Genomic DNA, 24154 nt, shown 5'->3' with positions numbered 1-24154 from the left:
GACCTCCGGGTGGTAAGTTGGAGCCCCACACGCCCCACCTTGGACAGAAGTTACTTAAAAAAAAAAAAAAATTGGTCCTAACCTATCCAATTTCCAAATATACTTATGGAAGTTTCTTTTTTCCCCACCAGTTAAAGACTCCAATCTCTAAATGTGCTTTGATATATACTACTTTCCTTAGTACTTAGTCCCTGCCTCCTGGAATAATTTTACCTGCATCTCTATTTGCAAAAATCTTACCCATCCTTTAAGACTCCGCTCAACCACCTTCTCTCAGAAGTCATCTCTGATATTCCAGATGGACACGATCTCTCATTCTTCCAAACTCCAGGAGTGCTTTATTCATATCCATTCGTAGTATATTTATTGGTTTTTGTTTTCTACAAAGCACGCCTTATGTCTCCTACAAGAAAATTCATAAATTCCTTAAGGGCAGAGACTATTTATCATTGACTTCTGTATTCTCCACAGAGCGTAAATACAGCATCTTATATATGTACATGATGAATAAATATTCTTGAATTAATGACAGTTTTAATTTAGAGGAAACGAACAGCTTTAATTTCCAGTCTATTGCCTAACTCTCCACTAGACCATATTGTATTGGTGTTGTTTTAAAATTCTTTTAGTTCTGAGTAAGAAATACTTTGTTAAATAATCTAAATCCTCATCTAGGAAAATACTGTGAAATGTTAAACTATAATTTGCATGCATTACTATTCATAGTCCTACAGTATTTTTATTCCGTGGAGCAAAGGCTATTTAATGAATAATCAAGGCATACAATTATGTCCCAGTGAAATATTCCCACAGGAAATGACTGACAGTAAATCTGCCAATAATGGTGTCTATAAACACAATTTGATCTCTATCTCGGAAATTGTTTCCATTCCAACTCTTGGTTACAAAATCTGTCTATTCTTTGTAAGTTAGCAGTTGTGAAGTATACCATAAGTTGCATATATGTGTAAACATGAATAAAAAAATATAACCTTGAAGGTCTAGGTTGAACTTCTTTAATTCAGCTTGTCAACTTGTTGATTTCAGGAATTATACATTGGCCAATATCAAATACTACACATTGTTCTATACATTACTCAGAACTAAGTCTGAACACAACTGAACTTAATGCCACTTTGAAGCGGAAAATGTTCTATCGCATAAATTCACAATTTTTAAGAAGTGTTTTAAAGAGTCACAACAGAAATTAATAAGGCAGTCAAGGCTATATGACACTAAGTAATGACCTTAAAAATGCAAATCCCACTGTATATATATTACACTTCAATAAAAAGTTTATAAAAATGTAACTCTACAAAGACAGTACCCACAGAATTTACATTACACATATAGTTAAGATGGTGACAAGATATGAACATAAGTTATACTTTGTAAAATCCTCTTTGTGTTAACAGTTTTACCCCATTCCCTCAGTTATCTCAATTTTCATATATTTCTAATCAACAGATTCCTATGAAAATTAAGGGGTGGAGATACATTTTCCAGTGTTTGTACTTGTTTCTCACTGACTTGGAAATCATTCTGATGCCCTGTGAATTAACAACTATGTCAGCACAGTCACAAAAGATGAAACAACTATGGGATAATAGGACTCCGGTAAGGCCGGGAGCCAAACTAGGGGTGGGGTGGTACTGACTCAGTCTGGGAGAAGGGGTAGGGAGCAAGACAGGTTGAGACAGAAGGCTAAGTTTAACACTAATACAAAGCAAATGTCTAGGTATGTTATGGTTATTTTCTAAGCAATTTAGAGTGCATTTCTGTCTCACTGCTATTCAGTCTTCCACTGCTTAGTGGAACCAAAGACAAGTTTAACTTGGCATTTGCCCAGTTCTCTCTCTCTCTCTAAACTGCCTTCTAGGGATCCTCTGGTATAGACCTGCCTGGTCTGCCATGATGCCGTTCCATCAATATTGAGTAAAAAGGGTTTTAGCCCAAAACTGACCACCCTGCCACTGCCCTGAGACTCAAAGATGGCATGTCCTGATTACAGCATTTTTTACTGTTAATTTTTTTCCATAATTAATGATATCTGGCAATTAGTCATGTTCCTTACCTCATCCCCTACCTTAAACCAAAGGAATAAAAGGGAGGCTTTTGCCAAATACATATGTATTTTCTAATGTTTTAGAAATGTATAATGTTTTAGAATATTCACTCTTTCACACCTTCTTGTTGTGTATTTAGGATATGTAGAGTAAGTTCCTCAGAGTCACCATAATAAGTGAAGGGGAATCCAAACCTCATCTATATGATTCCAAAACCACTATAGCCTACAACCCTAGGACATTTCCCTGTAGAGAAAAATAGAATACCCATTTGCTATAACCATACTTGCGCTGACCTGAAACTTTGTTTTCATAAATTATTTAGTTGGTCACCTTTCAGAAGAGTTTAATATTTTATGAGCTTTTGTGAATGCAGCAAATCATTGGAAAGCTGCTTGTTGAAGATTTGAATGCTTTTCTGTGCAGTCCTCTTCAAAGGTGTTAGAACTAAATCCTGTAATATAGTCCCCTTTAATTGAAAATATTAAGCCACAATGTGCAACTGCATCCAGTAAAAGTAGTCTAATTTTAAAAGTAGGACAATCTCAATTAAATACTTTAAAGGCAAAATATATGCATCCCTAAAACCGCAGGCACTGGCAGATAAGCCTCTTTTAGAAGTAAACTGAGGGTATAGCCTGTCCCTCCTAAGTGATTTGTATCTCCGGGTAACTCACAGTTGATGGAGAGAAGTAGTGTTGTTTTGTTTTTGGTTTTTTTTTTTTTCCAAAGCTGTTAATCTAATAAAAAGAATTGGTGCAATACCAACATTTTTTGTTCTGATGAAATACTGGATCTAATAATAGAGCTCGACAAAAATCACAAGTGGCTACTGCGTCACCGAGAGAGAGACAGCCTGACATCACAGGGCTTCTGGTCAAGTACACAGCACCACCTCTTACCAGAAATGAACCTGAGTTTGATCAGCCTCAAGATGTGATTACCAATTTTCAGGAATTGCAAAGAACAGAGGAGCATGTTAACACCAGGGGGATGCAATTATAAAATCCAGACTATGGGAAAGTACAAGCCAGAGGATTCAGTTTCTTCAACTTATTAGCCAATTGCACAATATGGACTTTTTTAACAGGAATCCAACTTTCCAAATGGATCTTGGCAACTATTTAAAGCAACATAATTTTGGGGGTGGCCAAATGGTATACACTGCAGGGATAGCAAGAGAAAATTGAAATCTAGGTCTAAGGACTGCAATTCTAATCCAAATCTGAAGTGGTATAATAGAAATTATTTGAAATCAGATAGAACTAGTTCGCATCCTAATCCTGATCAGTCATATACCTAAACACCACTGATCATGGTGAGTGAGCTCTTGCTCACCTTTGCCAATTCCAGATCATTATTCCTGCTTCTTCCTGAAAATCCACATCTCTCTTGAAATACATGGCATTAAACTATACCACCTGCTGCGTCTGCTTTTTGTTGTCATCTGCCACCTTCCCCTTCGTTCCTCCTAGCATCCGCCTCACTATCTCTCTGCCATTTTTCTTGTCATCATTATTGGTGATTTCGTTATTTACGAGAAGGATCCAATAACCTGGCCTATTTTTTTTTACACTTTTCTAATAATCTTGTCCTCCACCCACCTCAGCCACCCAGTCTGAGTCCTACATTGATTAGACTTTGTCATAACCAATACTTGCAAACTCTCCAGACACCACTTCCTATTTTCTAGCTCATTCCCTCCAGCACTCAGGCTCCAACAATATTTTGATCCCACCGTCCCTCCAGTCAATCATGCCTCTCCTTGTCCTTTCTTCTCCCAGTTTGGACTGCATGCACGGTCCCAGTACAATCGCTCCCTTGCATACGTCCTCAAATCTCCTGTCCTCTCTCCCACTGTCCTCACTTGGCGAAGCTTCAACCCTGGTTACAACTAACTTTCCCACAAACTTCATATTGATACTTGGATGACTTACATGGCTGGAGAAAAACATATTACAACCTTCCAGTGGTCCCTCAGTGCTGCCAAATGACTCCACTAAAAATCCTTAGTCCATTCATTCTCAACTTTTTTTTTAAAGATTTTATTTATTCATTTGAGAGGGAGAGACAGAGAGAGCACGAGCAGGGGGAGCAGAAGAGGCAGAGGGAGAAGCAGACTCCCTGCCGAGGAGGGAGCCCGACATGGGGCTCAATCCCAGAATCATGAGACCTCAACCTGAGCTGAAGGCAGACGCTTAACCATCTGAGCCACCCAGGAGCCCCTCTTTCTCAACTTTTTGGCACCACTCTCCCCTCCTCACTGTCAGTTATCACTTTTCTTTTTTGTTACACTGAAGTAACAGAAACATTCAGGAGAGAACTGCCTCATCCCCCGGCCACCAGATCTTCCAGCCAGCATTATTTGCACTCCGATATTCCACCTCGGGGCCGCTTATGACCGACGAGCTGCTGCACCTGTGCCTACCTGAGGTCAACTCTCTGCCCTCCCTCCCTATCTCTTCCCCTTCCTCCTCTCATTGCCCTCCAGTCACACTGGCTTCCTCGTTCCTCTAACACACCAAACCCACTCCTGTCTCTGAGGCTTTGCATTTGCTGTTCCCTCTGTGCAACTTCCTCCCTCCATTCAAGTCTCACCTCAAATGTTACCTGCTCAGAGAGCCCTTCCCTTGACCACTTTTCCTAAAATACTACCCCTGATGTTTCCTATCCATTCATTTTGCTTTATTTTTCTTCATTGTACTTATTTATATTTAATATTACATTAGATGTCTATTGATTTAAGTGACACCACCGTCACCACCCCTAAATGCCATAACCCTACTTTGTAGAATATTTCTGGCATGTGTGGATGTTCCATATATATTCGTTGAGTGAATATGTGATTTTCATGTCCAAGAGCAAGTTAACGTATGTTTCCATTTCCTTCATGGTAAAACTGATTGCTATTGTTCTATGAGGTATCTTTAAGAGAATTAAAAGAGGTAACATAAATGAACCTTGAATACATTATGCTAAGTGAAAGAAGTCAGCCATAGGGGCGCCTGGGTGGCTTAGTCACCATGGGTGGTGGACTGCCTTAGGACTCATGGGTGGATTGAGTCCCATGTTGGGGTCCCTGCTCAGTGGAGAGTCTGCTTCTCCCTCTCCCTCTGATCCTCTCCCTTGCTCGTGCTCTCTCACTCTCTCTCTCAAATAAATAAATAAATAAATAAATAAATAAAATCTTTATTTTCTCTAAGATTTTATTCATCCACTTGACAGAGAGAGAGAGCACGAGCAGGGGGAACGGCAGGCAGAGGGAGAGGGAGAGGGAGAAACAGGCTCCCCACTGAGCAAGGAGCCTGATGCCGGGCTTGATCCCAGGCCCCTGGGATCATGACCTGAGCTGAAGGCAGACATATAACCAACTGAGCCACCCAGGCGTCCCTAAATAAAATCTTAAAAAAAAAGAAGAAGAAGAAGAAGTCAGCCACAAAAGGCTGCAGCTGCTTCGTCTGCTGCGGGTGTGTCGGGTCCGGGTTCGTCTGGTGGCCCGGGTCCGCCTGGTGGCCCGGGTCCGCAACAGCAGCCGCAACCACCAGCACAGCTGGTGGGGTCTGCCCAGAGCGGGCTTTTGCAGCAACAGCAACAGGACTTCGATCCGGTGCAGCGTTATAAGATGCTCATCCCGCAGTTGAAGGAGAGTCTACAGACCTTGATGAAGGTTCCAGCCCAGAACTTGATTCAGAACACTAACATTGACAACGGACAAAAGAGCAGTGATGGACCCATACAGCGCTTTGACAAGTGTCTGGAGGAGTTCTACGCACTCTGTGACCAGTTGGAGCTCTGCCTGCGCCTGGCCCATGAGTGCCTGTCCCAGAGTTGCGACAGCGCCAAGCACTCTCCAACTCTGGTGCCCACGGCCACCAAACCGGACGCCGTGCAGCCGGACAGCCTGCCCTACCCACAGTACCTGGCGGTCATCAAAGCCCAGATTGCTCTCCTGGACTGCGCCAACAAGGTCACGGGCAAGACGCCTGCACCACCTACAGGCTCTGGGGGCACCCTGTGAGCTGGCAGGGCTGGGGGTGGGCAGGCTCCTCGGGAAGGGGGCGGGGAGGGAATGAAGAGTGACCTCAAAGCAAAAAAAAAAAAAAAGGTACGATTCCATTTCTATGAACTGTCCAGAATAAGCAAATCAACAGAGACAGAAAGTAGATTAGTGGTTGCCTGGGGCTGGGAGAAAGGGGGAATGATGAATGATTGCTAAAGGGTGTGAGTTTATTGTTAGGCTGATGAGAATGTTCTTGAATTAGATCGCAGTGATGTTTGCACAACCTTGTAAGTATACTAGAAATCACAGACGTGTACACTTAAAATCATGCATTTTATGGTAAGCAAATTACATCTCCATTTTTTAAACAAGGGAGCATTATTTCCCTGCCCTTTTGAGTTTAACTATACTCCCAGTTAATATTCATGGAAAATGTCAGTTCAAAAGAAAAAGTTTCAAGGGAAACATTAAGAGAAGATTGTAGATGCAAATAAGAATAGCTTGAAATGTGTTTCATTGGGTCTTCGCTGTCAGAAATGTTTTCACATACCAAATCCCAATTTTTCAATAGAGCTTTCAATTCTACATATTTAACAAATAAATACAAATAAAAACTTTCTTACTTAAAGTTTACTTTTCTCTATCAATTACCAAATGGGTTCAAATCTAGACTTAACAAAATTAAATAAACAACCTCAACCTGCCACTACCAGTAAGAAAACAAAAATATTTTCAGCAGTTAGAAATAACTTCCTTTCATCTCCTACTGGAAACTCATAGTTCCCTGATGTAAACAAAATGAAAGAGCATTACTTATAGGTAAGAAGCCACTAAGAAAAACCATAATTACACCAAAAGAGATAAATAAGTAAACACATATTTAGCCTTTTGTATTCTTTTACTAGAGGATTTTCTCTAAAGCACAAGGTAAGGAGCTACATATTACTTAACATTTTGGACTAGCAAGTAACCAATTTGGGGGAAAAACAAATCAAAAATTTTCCTCCCAAGCTCATTTTCATAAAGCACATGTCACTATTAATACCTACATGGTTTTACTTTAGAAAAATCCCAATTTTATTTCAGTTTCTAATTTAAATTGTGGTAATGTACAAATTATGACACATACAAGAAAGGGGAGCAGAGTACATACGAGGAGAGAAACGTCCATTCAGTGTAGAAATGATGGATCCCAAGAAATACATTTCCGGTGGGGTCATGGACTGAATAGTTGTGTCTTCCCAAATTGTATATGTTGGCCCCTCAGTGTGATGGTATCTGGAGGTAGGGCCTTTGGGAGGTAATTAGGTTGCGAGGGACAGGCCCTGCTCTGATGCAATTCGCATCCTTCTAAGAAGAGACACCAGACAGCTTGATTCCTGTCTGACAGACAGACCAAGGAAAGTTCATGTGAGCTGTCTTAGTCCATTAGGGCTGCTGTCATAGAAATACCATAGACTGAGCAGCTTATAAACAATGAACATTTATTTCTCACAGTTCTAGGGGCTGGGGAGTCTAAGATCAAGGCGCCAACAGATTTGGCATCTGGTGAGAGCCCACTTCCTGGTTCATATAGGGCTGGCTTTTCTCCATATCCTCACATGGTGGAAGGGGCAAGGAAGCTCTCTGGAGTCTCTTATGTAAGAACACTAATTCCATTCCTCCCTCAGGATCTAATCACCTTCCAAAGGCCCCACCTCCAAATACCATCCAAATACCTTGGGCATTAAGATTTAACATATGAATGGTGAGCACACAAACATCCAGTCTATAGGATGCGCACACAGTGAGAAGGCAGTCCTCCACAAGCCAAGGAGAGAACTCTTCCAGAAACTGACCATTCTGGCACCCTGACCTCGGACTTGTAGCCTCAGGAATTGTAGGAAAATTCATTTCTGTTGGTTAAATCACCTAGCCTATAGTGTTTTGTCACAGCAGCGTGAGCAGACTAAAACAAGAAGGTTCTTTAGCAGACTAAAACAAGTAGGTTCTTTTAGAATAAAAGAGTTTTTGGGGTGCCCGGGTGGCTCAGTTGGTTAAGTGTCTGCCTTCAGCTCGGGTTGTGATCCCAGGGTCCTGGAATCAAGTCCCGTATCAGGCTCCCTGCTTAGTGGGGAGTCTGCTTCTCCCTCTCCCTCTGTCCCTACTCGTGCTCTGTCTCTCTGTCAAATAAATAAATATAATCTTAAAAAAAAAAGAGTTTTTAAAGTAACATGTTTTCGGGGTGTCAGTTGAGTGGCCAAATCTTGATTTCTGCTCAGGTCATGATCTCAGGGTCCTGGCATGGAGCCCTGCATCAGGCTCTGTGCTCAGAGGGGAGTCTGCTTGTGGATTCTCTCTCTCCCTCTCCCTCTGCCCCTCACTAGTTCAGTCTGTCTCTCTCTCTCAAATAAATAAATAATCTTTAAAAAATATAAATAATAAAAAATAAAAATAAAGTAACATGTTTTCAAAGGGTTAAAGATATATAAATTAAGGCAATAAAAGATTTGGCTTTATGTATATTTGTGATAATACTGATAAATCACACCATGAAGTTAGGACAATTTCTTTGCTCTAAAAAGTTCTGCCTCCAGCTATTATTCCTGACACAGTAACCACCAAAGAAATTCTTTTTGCATTATATTTTCCTTGAAGTCTGGGATCTTGTGTTGTTCTTTGAACCCACAGGGCCTAACACTGCACATCTTGACCAATCTTTTGAAGTCTGGACACCAGTCTCAAGTCACGTTCCTTATCACAAAACATACCTTCTTACCATTTTTACTAAACAGCTTATCCAAGGGTGAATAAAGTTCTTTCTCCCATTAGTAATGTATTCAAGATAAAGAATAAGACTTTCTATCTTATCGCCAGAGTATAAACAAAAATCATCATTTTCTATTGATTCATTTAAGATGAAGCATGGTGACAGTTTTCCTGGATGTACCTAGACATGCAAATAAGAACAGCTTGAAAGCCGTTTCACTGAGCAATCACTATCAGAAATGCTTTCTGTATTATATCCTAGTTTTTCAATAGAGCTCTCAATTCTACATATTCAACAAATAAATGTAAGTGGCTTCTTAATTAAGATAAGAGCCTACAGAGTCATTATCAATAATGTGATGGTCAATGGAAGGGCCAGTACCCTATGAAAACTTAGTAACTGCTCTGAAAAAACTAAAGAAGAGTTTCATATATAGGGCCCCTGGGTGGCTCAGTTAGTTAAGCATCTGCCTTTGGCTCAAGTCATGATCTCAGGGTCCTGGGATCAAGCCCTGGGTTGGGCCCCTGCTTCTCCCTCTCCCTCTGCAACTCCCCCTACTCATGCTCTCTCTCAAATAAATAAATAAAATAAAAAAAAAGAGTTTCACGTAAAGACAACTTGACATCACACATCTACAGCAGGGTCCAAACTCAGAGCCCACCGGGATCAGGCAGGTGCCTACAATGAGTGGACTAGTCCAGGTATAGCAACCAAAGAACCATGCCTGCCTATTAAAAGAGAACAACTGCTTTCTCAGCTCAGAGAATGAAGAATGACAAAGAACCACTGCTTCATCCATGTCTCCTGTTCTTTCTTTTAACCCTTTGGCTATGGAAGTCAGTTCCACATTTTAAAAAATACTATGGAGGCTAGCTCTGGGTGGGCCACCCAAATACATTGTACTAGTTGCCAGCTTTTGACCTCTCACCTTCAGGGAATACTACACAAACATTCCAAAAGGAAGGGAAGCTTCACACCATAATTTTAAATAATCTGTTGTCAGCCCCATGACCCAATGGGCCAATGTCTATGGTGATGATGAAACTCCCTTTTCTTGCCTTATTTTTCATCATTATAATCTCAGTATCAGTATGAGTATCATGAGTTTTATGAATAGTGAGGTGCTTTTACTTTACCTCCTAGTCAGATGCTCACCAAAAGTCTTTGGGAAGAGGTAGAGCAGAGATGGTTATAACCACATTCAGATGAGTAGATGAGACCCAGAGGAGGGAAGCCACTGAATCATGGTTACTCAGGCCTGAAGAGGATCTAAGCTCAGTGTTCCAAATTTCTAATACAATCCTTTCACCTTTATTTTTTTTTAAAGATTTTATTTATTTGTTTGTTTGAGAGAGGGGAGAGAGAGAGTGAGCAAGCACGAGCCGGGGGGAAGAGCAGAGGGAGAAGGACAAGCAGACTCCGTGCTGAGTGTGAAACCCGACACGGGGCTCTATCCCATGACCCTGAGATCGTGACCTGTGCCGAAACCTAGAGTCGGAGGCTTAACCGACTGAGCCACCCAGGCACCCCAAATCCCTTCACTTTTTAAAAGCATTTTTTTTAATCTGATGAAAGTGATTCTTTCTTTAAAATCATATATAACTTAGAAAATATAGAAAAGCAAAAATAGCTAAGAAAAGAAACTCAGGTAACCACTTCCCCACCCCAAGCACACCCCCACATTTCCACAGGAGGATAGTTCCTGCTGGGAAGCCGTGCTTTTCAATATTTCAACAACCTCATTAGAAGTATTAAAATAATATTCCGGTCATACAGAACAATTATCTTAGAGCGTGGTGTTTTATTATAAACACTGACATGGTACTCGCTAGTGTATTTGATCTAACATGTCTGAGGAGGGAAAAAAATAAAAACTTATTTTATAACAAGAATTTTAAGTGACCCAATAAGGAATGGCATTTCTACCAGGATCTTTGTGAAATTACATTGGGGGGAAAATGTTTCCTTTAAATGCAGGAGAGGTTCACTTATCTGAAAACATTTTTTTTTTAACTACGTGCACCAGTCGGCAACCTCATAATTACATACCCAAAGATTGTTCAAATAAAAAGGGAACAAAGCTCCTAAGCAAAGTTCAATGCATATGTCAAGACTGCCTGAAGGTATAATAAGTTTTATGTCTCTGTTTACCCCAGGAGTAAATTAAATAAATGCATATTTAATATATGAATCACAGTTATAGCTGGTCTACATACTACAGACAGAAACAAAAGAATTCTTTCTCAGATAAAATGTATTAATGAAAACTGAACATATTCCCATAGATCTAGATAGTGCCCCTTAGAATGCAGTCATGACAAGTAGAGTAAAATAGTTGCAAAGCAAAAAATCAAACTAGGGTTGTGGATAAAATGTTCACTCTCTCTTAATTACAGAACATGGACAGAATGCGAACAGCACCTCTTTTAGAACTCTGAAAACTAAACAGTAGCAGATGGATTGGGAAGACCAGAGTTAAAAGGACCACCAAACTGGGCCAGTATTCCTTGACCTGAATGCAATGCAGCTTCACACTTGGAAATGGCCCTGGGGCCCCAAAGGGAGAGTTTCAGGAGAAGTCCTCTAGTTTCTCACGGAGGTGGAGGAGGGAACTCCTAATTCTCAGAGAAAGTGCAGGAATCCCTCCCCGTTCTCTTGCATTCCACCTCCCAAGCATGCCTGTGGTGGTGATGCGGGAGGTCTAAAGGAGGAAAAACTTTCTCTCTGAACGCTGGAGCTGTGGCCTCAAAGAGGGTGGGGCAGACCCCCATTGCATGTTTCTCTCTCTCCATCCTTTTGGTGCTTGGCCCTGAATACAAGCAAAGTTAACAGTAGTGTGCAATAGAGCGAGGTCACTGAGGCCTCAGTTCAGTGGCCCGATGACCAAAACAGACAGCGCCCAGGAAACAAAAGGGGCCTGAGAGATTGTACCACAGACTAGATGCTTGTGTCTCCCCACAATTCACTTGTTGACATATAATCCCCATTATGATGGCGTTAGGAGGTGGGGCCTTTGAGAAGTGATTAGGTCATGAGGCTGGAGCCCACATGAATGGGATGAGTGCCCTTATAAAAGAGACCCCAGATATCTCCCTCACCCCTACCATTTTAGGATACACAGAAGATGACCATCTGTGAACCAGGAAGTGGTTCCTTATGAGACACCAAACTGTTGGTGCCTTGATCTTGGACTTCCCAGGCTCCAGAACTATGATAAAGAAACTGTGAAAAATAAATGTTTGTTGTATAAGGCACCCAGTCTATCAGTCTATGGTATTCTTACTCAGCAGCCTGAGTGGATGGAGACAGAATTCTTATGTATGCCTGGGTTCACCACTGAGCTATATGCATGTGTGGATCTGACCTTCATCAGCCTCCTGAAGACATTGAGAACTGAACTAATGGATACACCACCACCCAGATCCCAAAGTGACCATGAGATGACCCATATGTGGGACGGATCTGAACTGTGCTGGAAGGCTGGAAGAGCTGAGCTGATCTTGGTTCCACAGCCCACATAAAGGGGGTTGAAGCCTACAGACCTAACCTAGCCAGATCAATTGTTTGTTAAAAAAAAAATTGGGGTGCCTGGGTGGCTCAGTTGATTAAGAGTCCGACTCTTGATTTTGGCACAGAGCATGATTTCATGGGTCACGGGCTCGAGCGCCACATAGGCTCCACACTCAGCGGAGAGTCTGCCTCTCTCCTTCTTCTTCTCCCTCCGCCCCTCTGCACACGCGCGCAATCTCTCTCTCTCCAAAATAAGTAAATGTAAAAAAAAAAAAAAAAAATCTTCAAAAAAATCAACATTCTTTTTTTTTAAGATTTTTATTTATGTATTTGAGAGAGAGAGCGTGGGAGAGAGAGCAAAAGCAGGGGGGAGGGATAGAGGGAGAAGCGGGCTCCCGGCTGATGCTGGACTCAGTCTCAGGACCCTGGGATCATGACCTGAGCCAAAGGCAGATGTTTAACTGACTGAGCCACCCGGGCGCCCCCAAGAATCAACATTCTTTATTGGGTTTAAACAACTATTTAGAACTAGAATTTGACATATTCAATAGGTCCAGGATAGGATGTAATCCAAAACTGCTCGGGATACAAGGAACCAGGAAAATCTTAATTTGCATGGGAAAAGACAATGAATAGACATCAATACCACAGGGACACAGATGTTGGAATTATCTGGCAAAAATTTTAAAACAGCTAATATATAAATGCTTCAGCGGACAATCGCAAACACTCCTTAAAACAAAGGGAAAAATAGAAAGCCTCAGCAAAGAAGTCAAATGGAAATGTCAGATTAGAAAGACAGTGGCCAAACAGAAAGTGTCATTGAATGGGATGAAAAGAATAGAGATAACAGAAAAAGAACCAATGGATGTGAAGACATGTCCATAGAGAATTTCTAATCTGGAAAACAGAAAAAAAATATTTTTGGAAAAATGAACAGAGCTTCAGGGATCTGTGGGTTAATAACAAAAGGTCCAACATCCACATCATCAGAGTCCCAGAAGGAGAGGAGTGTGGTGCTGGAAAAAGTATTTGAAGATGTAATGACTGAAAACTCAAATTTGATAAAACATAGACATTTAAGAAATTTAATGCCAAACAGGATAAAGCCAAAGAAATCTAGGCCCAGACATCATAATCAACTTACTGAAAACTACAAAGAAAGAAATCTTAAAAGTAGCCAGAGCAAAATGATGCATTACCTTTAGTCTTTATTCAAATGACTGCAGATTTTTCATCAGAGCCACGGAGAGCAGAAGAAAGTGGCGTGGCACTTCTCAGATGTTGAAAAACTATTAACTCAGAATATATACCCACCTGGGTATCCTTCAAGAATAAAGGTGAAATAAAAACACTTTCAGATGAAGGAAAACTAAGAGAATTCATTGCCAGTAGACCAGCTCAAAAATAATTTTGAAAGAAAGTTCTTCAGGGAGCACCTGGGTGGCTCATTTGGTTGAACATCTGACTCTTGATTTCAGTTCGCGTTGGGTTCTGTGGGTTGTGGAGCCTACTTGGGATTCTCTTTCTCCCTCTGCCTCTGCAGAAAGAAATTCAGGGGGTTCGTTCCATTTACATCTAAGAAAATTTCGTACATGTTTGGATTCAGTTCTACCATTTCATTACTTCTTTTCTGTGTATTCCGTTACTCTGTTTTCCATTTCCTCCTCTCTTTCAGGTTTCTGAGCACATTTTAGTATTCCATTTTAACTTACGTATGGTGATTTTAACTCTATGTCTCCGTATAGTTTTTTGTTGTTGTTGTAGTTTCTCTAGAAATACTATATGCATGCTTCCCTTCTCACAGTCACTTACAATCAGTATTTTACCACTTCAAGTGGAATGTAGAAATCTACCAACATATAGGTCCTCTCACTCTCCCTCTTCACATTGCAATTGTCTTATCTCTTATATCCGCCTTGAAAATCCACCAGAAAATGTTGTAATTTTTACTTTCAACCATCAAAAAATTTTTGAAAACCTTAAGAGGAAAAGAATAGTCTGGTATATTTATCTTGATATATGCTGTTTTTGTTGCTCCTCCCTCATTCCTTCAAGTGAGATTACCTGGTAGAATGAACTGGATGTTTTCCTCTCAGCAGGGCTGACCTGGTTACTAATTGCTGAGAGTCTATCAAGTTGTCCACACGGAGTCCTCAGTATAACCACCGCCCGGAGGGGAACTGTCTGACACCTTGGTGGCAGATTGACTATGTTAGACCCCTTCCATCCCATTTTCCCCACTCTAATCACCGCTTAACTATTTATCAAATGATTTCTTGGCTTCTAGTTGTTGTCTTCAGGAAATCTGAACAGGTCATTGCATGGTCTTCGGAAAAATGCCCAGTGAGAAGTCAAACAAAGATTTTTTTTTATTAAAGCGTTCTGAAAAGGCTTGGTGAAGGAGGAAGAAAGCAATTGTGGGTTCACAGAAATGAGAAGAAAGGCATCCCTGCTAGTGGAACAGCATGAGGAAAGGCATAGAGGTGGGAAAGTAAAGAATGTGCTTGAGAACAGCATAAGGTTGGCTTCAAGAAGAATAGAGGGTTTGCTCCTGAGTGAAAGGAAGAGGGAGAAGAGGTGTAACATCCTGGCGAGAGGAAAGTCTGAGACAAGACTGTGTATGAAAAGAAAAGTGAATGCTTCTCCCCCAAATGGAAATCACAACGAAGTAAGTAGCAGTTACTGCCAAGACCTGTCAAGGCTGAAGGGAAGCAAAGATTTCATTCCATAGCATTGTGTTAACAAAAGAATGAGCCAAACTATAAACTAATTCTCTGTGTAAACATTCCAAAACTGCTCTTGGAGAAATACATGGAGGTTGGTATGCTAAAAGACCTGAAAAGACCTGAGAAAATGCATGAATAAGTCAGTTACAGGCCAAGACCGAAAGGCAAAGAGGAATTAGGAAGACGGGCTATAACTCAAAAGGCAATCAATGAAGACCCCACTAGAAATCTCCCTTTGGGAAGATGCAGAACAGATGTTCATCAACACCAGCGAGATGAGTAACAGCAAGCGCAAGGTTGAAATGGAACTCATAATTAAATGAAAGGTTTTTGGGAAAATGTAATGGATTTCTCTCTGAACACTTAAATATCCTAGAAATATAAAATTCCACCTTGGTAATGCAATTTTGACTCACAGAAATGGACACTTTCACCATAAATTATCTCCTACACCCTTTTGAGAGGCAGACATTTCCGAACCAATAAAAAGTAGAAGGATCACTAATAACTTCTGGTTGCCTGTGGCCAGAAAAAAGTAAGAGAATGATACTATTCTCTTTTGAAAGATAAGCAATGGATCAAAGTCGGTCTCTTGGTTTGTTTAATATGTTCTCTGTGCATGATAAATCAATTTCAACAATACAGGATTGGTTTCATTGGCAGAGAGCAATGTTCAGGGCTATGGACTTAAGAGGATTTTCACTTTTGACGAATGACAGAGTTTGGGCGCAGAAAACTGCTTTAGTCATCATATTCATTTCCCTACAAGATTCTTAATGTGGGGCTCTTTCCTGAATTTTAACAATCTTACCACACTTTTTCATATCTCCACATCTTTGCGTGTGACTACCCCTTGACCCTGAACAAGTCCCCCATCCATATTCACCTAACCCTCCCCTGCTTAAGCCCTTCAAGGTCTTATTGCTCATAGAATACATTCCAAACTTCTTTCTTCAGCCTCCAAAGGCTCCATCCTCATCTCACACCGCTCTCCCGCTCACCCTCCAACCATGCCGGTCACCTTTCTATTTCTCACACCTGCAAAGCACTTCCCCATCAGATTTCGCACAATGATTTCCTCTTTGCAGAGGGTGCATGGGTCATGCTCATCCCTCAGGTCTCAGCTTAAATGTCTCTCTGGTCATAACAGATATCACAAACTCCAGTTATCATTATTTATTGATGTATTTTACTTGTTTACTTTTTATCCAAGATGTAAGATCTATGGGAGACAGGGACCAAGCTTAGAACCCAAATTATTCTTTAAGTTTCAGCTCAAATACTTCTTCAGCTCAATAGTTGGTGGATGTATGTATGAATGAATGGAAGGAAAAATGGAAAAGGAGTGAGGCAAAAGGCGGTGGTCTTAACGTAGAAACATAAATCAGGGAGCGTCTGGCTGGCTTAGTCAGAAGAGCATGTGACTCTTGATCCCGGGGTCATGAGTTTGAGCCCCACGTTGGGTATAGAGATTACTTAAATCAATAAAAACTTGAAAAAAAAGAGCAGTTTAAAAAAAACAAAAACAAATCAGACTGAGACTGAGAAAAAAAGGATTTCTAAAATTGGGATAACACTCTAAGAAATCCATAGTATCCATAATGTGGTATCTTTTATAAACCTTGTCGTTATTTGTTGTAGGATAAATAAACAGGGCATCTGTTGGTTCAGGTTGTTACACAATGAACTGCTTTCAAAGTTGTTCATTTAATGTTAAAATTGTAGCAACTTTTTTAGGGCATCTGGTTGGCTCAGTCCCTAGAACATGCCACTCTTGATCTTGGGGTCATGAGTTCAGCCCTACAGTTGGTCACAGAGATTAATAAAAAAAATAATAAAAATGAAAAAAAATTGTAACAACTTTTTTAAAATCTGAAAACCTGATAGTATTTACCACCTCCCTCTATCACAAAGCTAACGATGAGAGCAAATGTAAGGTCTTCCAACTTGGATAAAAACCTCTAAATACTATCTTTAAAAAGACTGTCTTTTTCTGGGTGGTGCACTCAGTTAAGTGTCCAACTATTGGTTTTGGCTCTGGTCGTGCTCTCAGGGTCGTGAGAACTGACTTTCCAACCATGAATATCAACAATCATTCCAATTTTAGAGAGTTTTTCTCATAAATTAAAAACAGTTCTCTGAATTATAAAAAAAAAACCAAAAAAATTAAAATGTATTTTTTTTAATGGAAGCATTAAGATCATATCATGGTGGGCAGAGATGGTAAAAACCATCTCAAATGAGTAAAACACAATCCCCAAGAACAGAATACTTGAGCTCAGCCTAAAGGACATCCATCAAGTGTACAGTGTTGATTTGTTATTTTAGGGCTGCTCCTAAGAGCTAGGGGTCATAAGAAGGGACTTGTTCCCATTGGCTACTATAAATAAAATTTGATTCATCATACCATCTCTTAAGAGGATTTTATAGAAATACCAGGCATAGCTTCAAGTATAGCAATTTATGCAAGCTCTTCTCTAAATATATGTCTTGGGATTGTTGCTAAGCCAGGTAATCAGGGGCATGACCACTTTTGCTAAGGCATATTTGTGTGACAGATTAGACCCTGTTTAGGCACCTATTTACAGGTCAAAGCCTGCAGGCCTTGGAAGGAGAAAGCAGGGAGCTCATCCAGCCTGGTCTCTAGCTCCCAGGCAGCTGTGCAATCCCACTGAACCTGTTTGGCAGCTCCCTAAACCACTGCGGCCGCTTGCAGATAAGACCCTCTGGGAAAGCCTGATAGCCCATGTCAACAAGGAAACGATAGAGAGCTGCTGGAATGTTCCAAAACCTCAGAACAGACTCTCTGATTTGAGAAAGTTGTTGATACCCAGTCATTACAGAGAGCCCTGGCATAAGACTTTTGTAAAGGAGAGATAGATGACAGATCCTTGCTGCTTTAAGTCATATACAAACCTCAAACTTACCTGGATGGTAGCTTATCTGTTGCATCACTGAAGCAAATGGGTCACAATAGCCATCGAAACAGGGCTAACACTGCTCTTCTGCAGTTCTTGCAGCAAAGGGTTGGAAAGTGCCATAAAAACATGGTTTAAGTTTCACAACTTCCCTACTGGATAGATATTACAGATCCTTTTTTTTTTTTTTTTTTTTTTCAGTATGAGTTTTCTTGCCTCTAGAAAGGCAGAATGGGGCTAGGTCAGGGAGCAAGGGAGTGCCCTACACATCACCCATGGTAAAGTGAGGATTCTGGCCAGTGTAGCACTGACCTGACCAGCGTTCCATACTCATATGTCCCTCTCAAGGACTAGAGAATGTTCCAGAAATTCTGCTGGGTCAATACTTTTTGCTTTTCAAAACCATGGTCACTGAGAAGAGAATACATTTTTTATAAAAGATTTTTTATTTATTCATTTGTCAGAGAGAGAGAGAGAGAGAGAGAGAGAGCACAAGCAGAGGGAGAAGCAGGCTCCCTGCTGAGCAAGGAGCCCGATGCGGGACTCGATCCCAGGACCCCAGGATCATGACCTGAGCCGAAGGCAGACGCTTAACCGACTGAGCCACCCAGGCGTCCTGAGAATACATTTATTAAAACCAGATACCAATATAGCCTCTCATTGTGAAAGGAGTTACTAGAACATAATACTCCAGAAAAAACATGAAGATGTTTCAAAGAAAGAAAAGACTGAGTGGGTAGACAATGGTAAACGGGCTGGAATGTAGCAGCCCAAGGGAGCCAGAAAAGAGAAAAATGTGGTGTATGTGTCTAGTTAAGCTATTTGAAACAGTGCCCTATCTCACTGCATCTAATCCCTCATGGGTTTGTTCTGTTAGTGCTTTCCCTGCTGACGGTCCTTTCCCTATTATGCGGCCACTTTTTGTGTAAGGGGTAGAGTTCTTTTCAGGGTTATGATTTAACTTTTCTTTTATAAACAGCTTTTTACTTGTTTAAAAGAAAGGTACACATACATATGAATGGACTCACAAGATAATAACTGAAAATACTATGAATTCTTTGTGTTGAGGTCATAACAAAGTGCTCAGCAATGTTTGTTGTAGTAATTTGATTACCACAAAGTACAGTCAAATTTAAAGAACCAGGGCAGGGAATAAAACCACTAAGTAGCAGGTCTCCAAAAACGAGGTAAATATCAGGGTATATATAAGGATGTGGGCCATTGAAGAAAGATTTTATTGAAAACATGAAAAGAAAATACATCTTTTAGCTAATATTGTTCTTTTGAATTACAGTGAAAAGTTTCTCAGTAACAAAATCTCAGGTTAAGTGAAATGAGGTTTTTGCTACATTTTGTTATTTAAGGTAGAAAACTAGAAAAAAATCTTTAGAAGGTACTTAAATATTTTTATTGTTTTAAGTCAAATTTAAATAAACTATGAATTATTCAATATTACCTAAGTTTAGGTAAAATCACAACATTTTAAGTTCCTCCCAAAATTAATATCTACTTACCTAAAAGTTTGTTGAGGATCCTCATTCATTTTTCCCACAATGAAAAGTTTAATGTTTTCCTGATTATATAAATAATACATTTTGAAAATTTGAAAAACAATATATGAACATAGAAGGAAAAAAATTGAAAATGACCCGAAATCTCCTTACCTTGCTTGAGATAACCACTGTTAACATTTTGGTGCCCATCCTTTTATGTATCTCATATGTCAAATTTATGTAAACGGAATGTCATGTGTGTTATTTTTATTGTGGCACTTAAACATTTTTTAAAGATTTTATGTATTTATTTGAGAGAGAGAGTGTGAAAGAGAGAGAGAGAGAGAGAGAGAGACGTATGAGTGGGGGGAGGGGCAGAGGGAGAGGGAGAAGCAGGCTCCCTGGTGAGCAGGGAGCCCAACTCGGAGCCCAATCCCAGAACCCTAAGATCATGACCCGAGCTGAAGACAGATGCTCAACTGACTGAGCCACCCAGGCACTTAAAACATTTTTTTAAAAGATGTTTATTTATTTTAGAGAAAGAGAGAGTGAGGGGAGGGGTAGAGGGAGAGAATCTTCAAGCCTACTCCTTGCCCAGCGTCAAGCCTGAGGCAGGGCTCCACCCCACCACCCTTGAGATCATGACCTGAGCCAAAACCCAGAGTCCTAGGCTCAACCGCCTGAGCCACCCAGGTGCCCCAAAACATTTAAAAAAAATATTGCTTGGTTGGTTGCTTTTTCATCCTAGGGAATCAATATAAAATATGTTATGGATATGTGGTTTTCTTTCCCCATACTCATATAATCAGATATATATATATATATATATACACTCGTGTGTGTGTGTGTGTGTGTGTGTGTGTGTGTGTGTCTATAATTGACACTTCTCTGCATTTCATCTGTCTCATCTAAATGGTATTGTGGAGATCCCTTCAAGAAAACTGGTATAGTTACAACCTCATTCTTTTTGATGACTGCATAACTTTTTCATCGTGTGGATGAACCATAACTTAATTCATAATTTTCTACCTAATGCCTAATTTTTAAGATTTTTTTTCCCAATGGCAAGCGAGGATGCATCCTTGTACGTGTATCCTTTCAAACTGGTGCTCCCATTTAAATGGGAAAATTCTTCCTATGAGTAAGATTGGTAGGAAGAGAATGTGTGTGTGTGTGTGTGTGTATATATATATATATATAATATAAATATATATATACTTTTAATTCTGCTTTCCAAAATGCTGTACTAATTCACACTTTCACTAACAAGGTATGAGAGTGACCCTTTCCACATATTTCTGAAAGCAGTAGCTGTTAGTTTTTTTCTTTTTGCCAATCTGATGTCTGTAAAGGGATAATCTTGTTGTTACTTTAATTTGCAATTCCCTGACTCCTCATGAGGCAGGCATCTTGGTGTCTTTTTCTGTGTTTAGTGGCAAACACAGATCTTGGATTTGCTCTTATATGAATTGCCTATTTACATTCTTTGTCCTTTTTCTGTTAGGTTACTCTTTTTTTTTTTAACTTTCTGTATAGTAGAACACTTAATCCTTCATTTTTTGCATGTGTTGGAGATCATTTGCCCGATCTTTCATTTTCTATTGAATTTGTGGTATTTTTTCCACACTATGTTTTTTATATATTTTTAAAATTTTTTAATTTTTTTCACACTATGTTTTTTTTTTTTTTTTTTTTATTTGAGTAGTTACCTATCTTTATTTTACAGCTTCTAAATTTCCTGCTAAAAGTCTTTCCAAAGTTTAGGGCCAAATTTCCATTGTTACCTTTTTTTACATTTAAAACTCAAATCCATCTGAAATTTAGGTCTATATAGTATAAGGTAACTGTTTCACTTTATTTACCGCATGTATAGCCAGGTGTTTGTCAGCAATATATGTGAATAAATCATCTTTAACCATTGAAGCGAAGCACCACATTTTTTTTTAAAAGATTCATTTATTGGGGTGCCTGGGTGGCTCAGTCAATTAGCCATCTGCCTTCAGCTCAGGTCAAGATCTCAGGGTCCTGGGGTGGAGCCCCGGGTCCAGCTCTGCACTCAGCAGGGAGTCTTCTTGTCCTTGTGCCGCTCCCCTCTCCCTGCCTGTTCTCTCTCTAATTAATAAAGTGACAGAGAGAGACACAGAGGGAGAGAGAGAGAGATTGAGTTGGGGAGGGGCAGAGGGAGAATCCTAAGCAGACTCCCTGCTGAGCACAGAGCCTGCTGTGGAGCTGGATCCCAGGACCCTGAGATCATGACCCGAGTCGAAATCAAGAGTCAGATGCTCAACCAACTGAGCCACCCAAGAGCCTGTAGGCACCACATTTTGCATGTACTAAATTTCCATGTCCTGGGATCAGGGGTATATTCAAAATATAAATAGCAAAAACAGCATGGACACATCAGCCAGAACGGATACCGTCTGTAAATTACTGCTACAGGGACAATATGCAAACCAAGAGGAGTGCAGTCCTGCCTTGAATCTATTTCTGGGTTCTCTACTCTGTGTCAATGACTTATCAGTCTATTCTCATGACAAGATCATATGGCATAATTTCTAATTCCAGAGCTTTATATATATATTAACTCATTTAATCCTTATAACAACTTTTTAAGTGAGGTGCATGAGGAAACTCAGGGCCGGCGAAATTAAAGAACTTTCTCAAAATAAGAAGTGAAGTCAAGATTTCAAATCTAGGCAGTCTGACTTCAGAGTCAGAGTTAGGGTGTTCTTAACAACTATGCAATAAATATACATTAAAAAATCATCTGGGAGGGGGCGCCTGGGTGGCTCAGTAGGTTAAGTGTCTGCCTTCGGCTCAGGTCATGATCCCAGGGTCCTGGGATCGAGTCCCGCATCGCATCGGGCTCCCTGCTCCGCGGGGAGCCTGCTTCTCCCTCTCCCTCTGTCTGCCGCTCCCCGTGCTTGTGTTCTTTCTTTCTCTCTCTGTCAAATAAAATCTTAAAAAAAATACGACTATTAAAAAAATCATCTTGAGCTTCCTGGGTAGCTCAGTTGGTTGGTTGGGCAGCTGACTCTTGATTTTGGGTGGGGTCGTGATCTCAGGGTGGTGGGATTGAACTCTGTGCTTCACGGGGAGTCCCCTTGTCTCTCTCCCTCTGTCTCCCCAGCCCCCACTCTCTCTCTTTTTCTCTCTCTCTCAAACAAATAAGTAACCTTTTTAAAAAAACCATCTCAATACACTCAGCAAAAAATGATATGAGCTTTTCTCTATACTACTAGGGGCTCTAATCATAGAACCTCTATATTAATCACTCTTGGAAATTTTATTGGTATGCTTTTGTTAATGAAATAAAAAATTCTATGTTTTAAATCACCTTTAGGTATTTTAATCATGGAAATTTCCAGCAAGGGCCATCACAGTTGGCAAATGGTGGGCACTTTGACCTTTCAATGCAAAGGCTTAAGTATTCTGGATATTATGGCAACTTGGTCATTACTCATTATATTAGAAAAAAATAGGTAATGTGATAGCTTAGTCAACGTCAACAAAGCAAGGTTTATTTCTTATTCCGCATGTCCAACGTGAGTTAGTCAGAGGTTGAAGGTGAGAAGGGGACCACTCCATATAGTCATTCAAGGACCCAGGTTGATGGGGGCTCCATCATTGTATGATGCTATCAGCTCAACCAGTGGCTTTAGGGAAAGAGAGCTGAGGAGAATGCACATCCGCTCTGAAACACCTTGCACCAGATGTCATATACAGCACTTTGACTCACTGTCCCTTGACAAGAACCAGTCATGATGTCTTGCATAACTGCAAAATGGCTGGGAAGTATAGTCTCCCATATTCCCAAGAAACAGGAGAACCACACGTCGGCAAAGAATAGATGCCTCTACCACACCCATTCATCTCACCCATCACAGTGATTTTCATCTGTCGTGATGCTTTTTTGTCTATTAATTCTTTAAAATGTTGATATAAAGCAGGTAAATCAGAATTTGGATAAGATCTGTCTGTGGAAACATTATTATAGTTGAGGTTTACATTCTTAACAAAATTCATAATCACAATAACATTAACAGCACCAATGATAAAAAAAAAAAACAACTACAATTTATTGAGCGTTTATTATTAGTCAAGAACTTCTCCTGGATTACCTCAGGTTGTGAAACAGTTCCTAATGTTATCTGAATTTTGTAGATAAGGAAGTGAGACTCAGACAGCTTAAGCAATTTGCCCAAGGTCACAGGTGGTAAGGAGCAGGGCCAGGAACTGGATTTATGAGGGTTGAATCCAAAGTCCAGGTCTTATCCGTTAGGCAGGAGAGTAGCAAATGCCTCACAGCTGTGCATGAGGGTCCGCTCCATGAACACAGCTATGGTTCAAAGCCTCTATAACCATTTAGAGTGGCAAAATTCGGCTTTGATTCATGTAAGTTAGCACTGGGAAGCTTCTTAGAAATTATCTAATACAACCCTTCAATTTCCTTGAAAAGAAACTGTGGTGGTTTGAATAAAGTTAATCCATATAATGGCTTGTAAGTTTCTTTTTCTCTCATGTAACAGTTTAAGTACGAATGGTCCAGGTCTTCAGGTCAGCTTTGTTTCTCCTGGTCACTCAGTGGTCCAGGTTCCTTCCATGAAATCGCAGTGCCCTCTCTTAGGACCAGTCATCAAAGCAAGGCCACCACATCCAAGGTCCAGCCAGCAACTGCAGGGAAGCGGC

At 40.4% G+C, this 24154-nt stretch overlaps 1 protein-coding gene across 1 annotated transcript; it reads left to right on the top strand.

The window, feature by feature from the left end:
- The first annotated feature begins 1566 nt into the window (after positions 1-1566).
- LOC112824271 (mediator of RNA polymerase II transcription subunit 29-like) lies at positions 1567-6169 on the top strand. The gene is made up of 2 exons (XM_073896019.1): positions 1567-1617; positions 5509-6169. Exons 1-2 carry the CDS (start codon positions 1567-1569, stop codon positions 6082-6084), a joined length of 627 nt encoding a protein of 208 aa, XP_073752120.1. The 3' UTR covers positions 6085-6169.
- The last annotated feature ends 17985 nt before the right edge of the window (positions 6170-24154 follow it).

This window comes from Callorhinus ursinus, unplaced genomic scaffold (genome assembly GCF_003265705.2).
Source record: "Callorhinus ursinus isolate GAN/ISIS: 27379988/994484 unplaced genomic scaffold, GSC_fseal_2.0 scaffold9, whole genome shotgun sequence".
Lineage (NCBI taxonomy): Eukaryota > Metazoa > Chordata > Mammalia > Carnivora > Otariidae > Callorhinus > Callorhinus ursinus.
The sequence above is the reverse complement of the archived record's forward strand: the minus strand, read 5'-3'. Positions and strand labels throughout refer to the sequence as shown.

Bases quoted from the DNA above. Each gene is read 5' to 3' on its own strand.
- LOC112824271 (XM_073896019.1), top strand. From the start codon at position 1,567: ATGTCAGCACAGTCACAAAAGATGAAACAACTATGGGATAATAGGACT. The intron at 1,618-5,508 runs GTAAGGCCGGGA...CAGCCACAAAAG, and splicing joins TATGGGATAATAGGACTCCG to GCTGCAGCTGCTTCGTCTGC.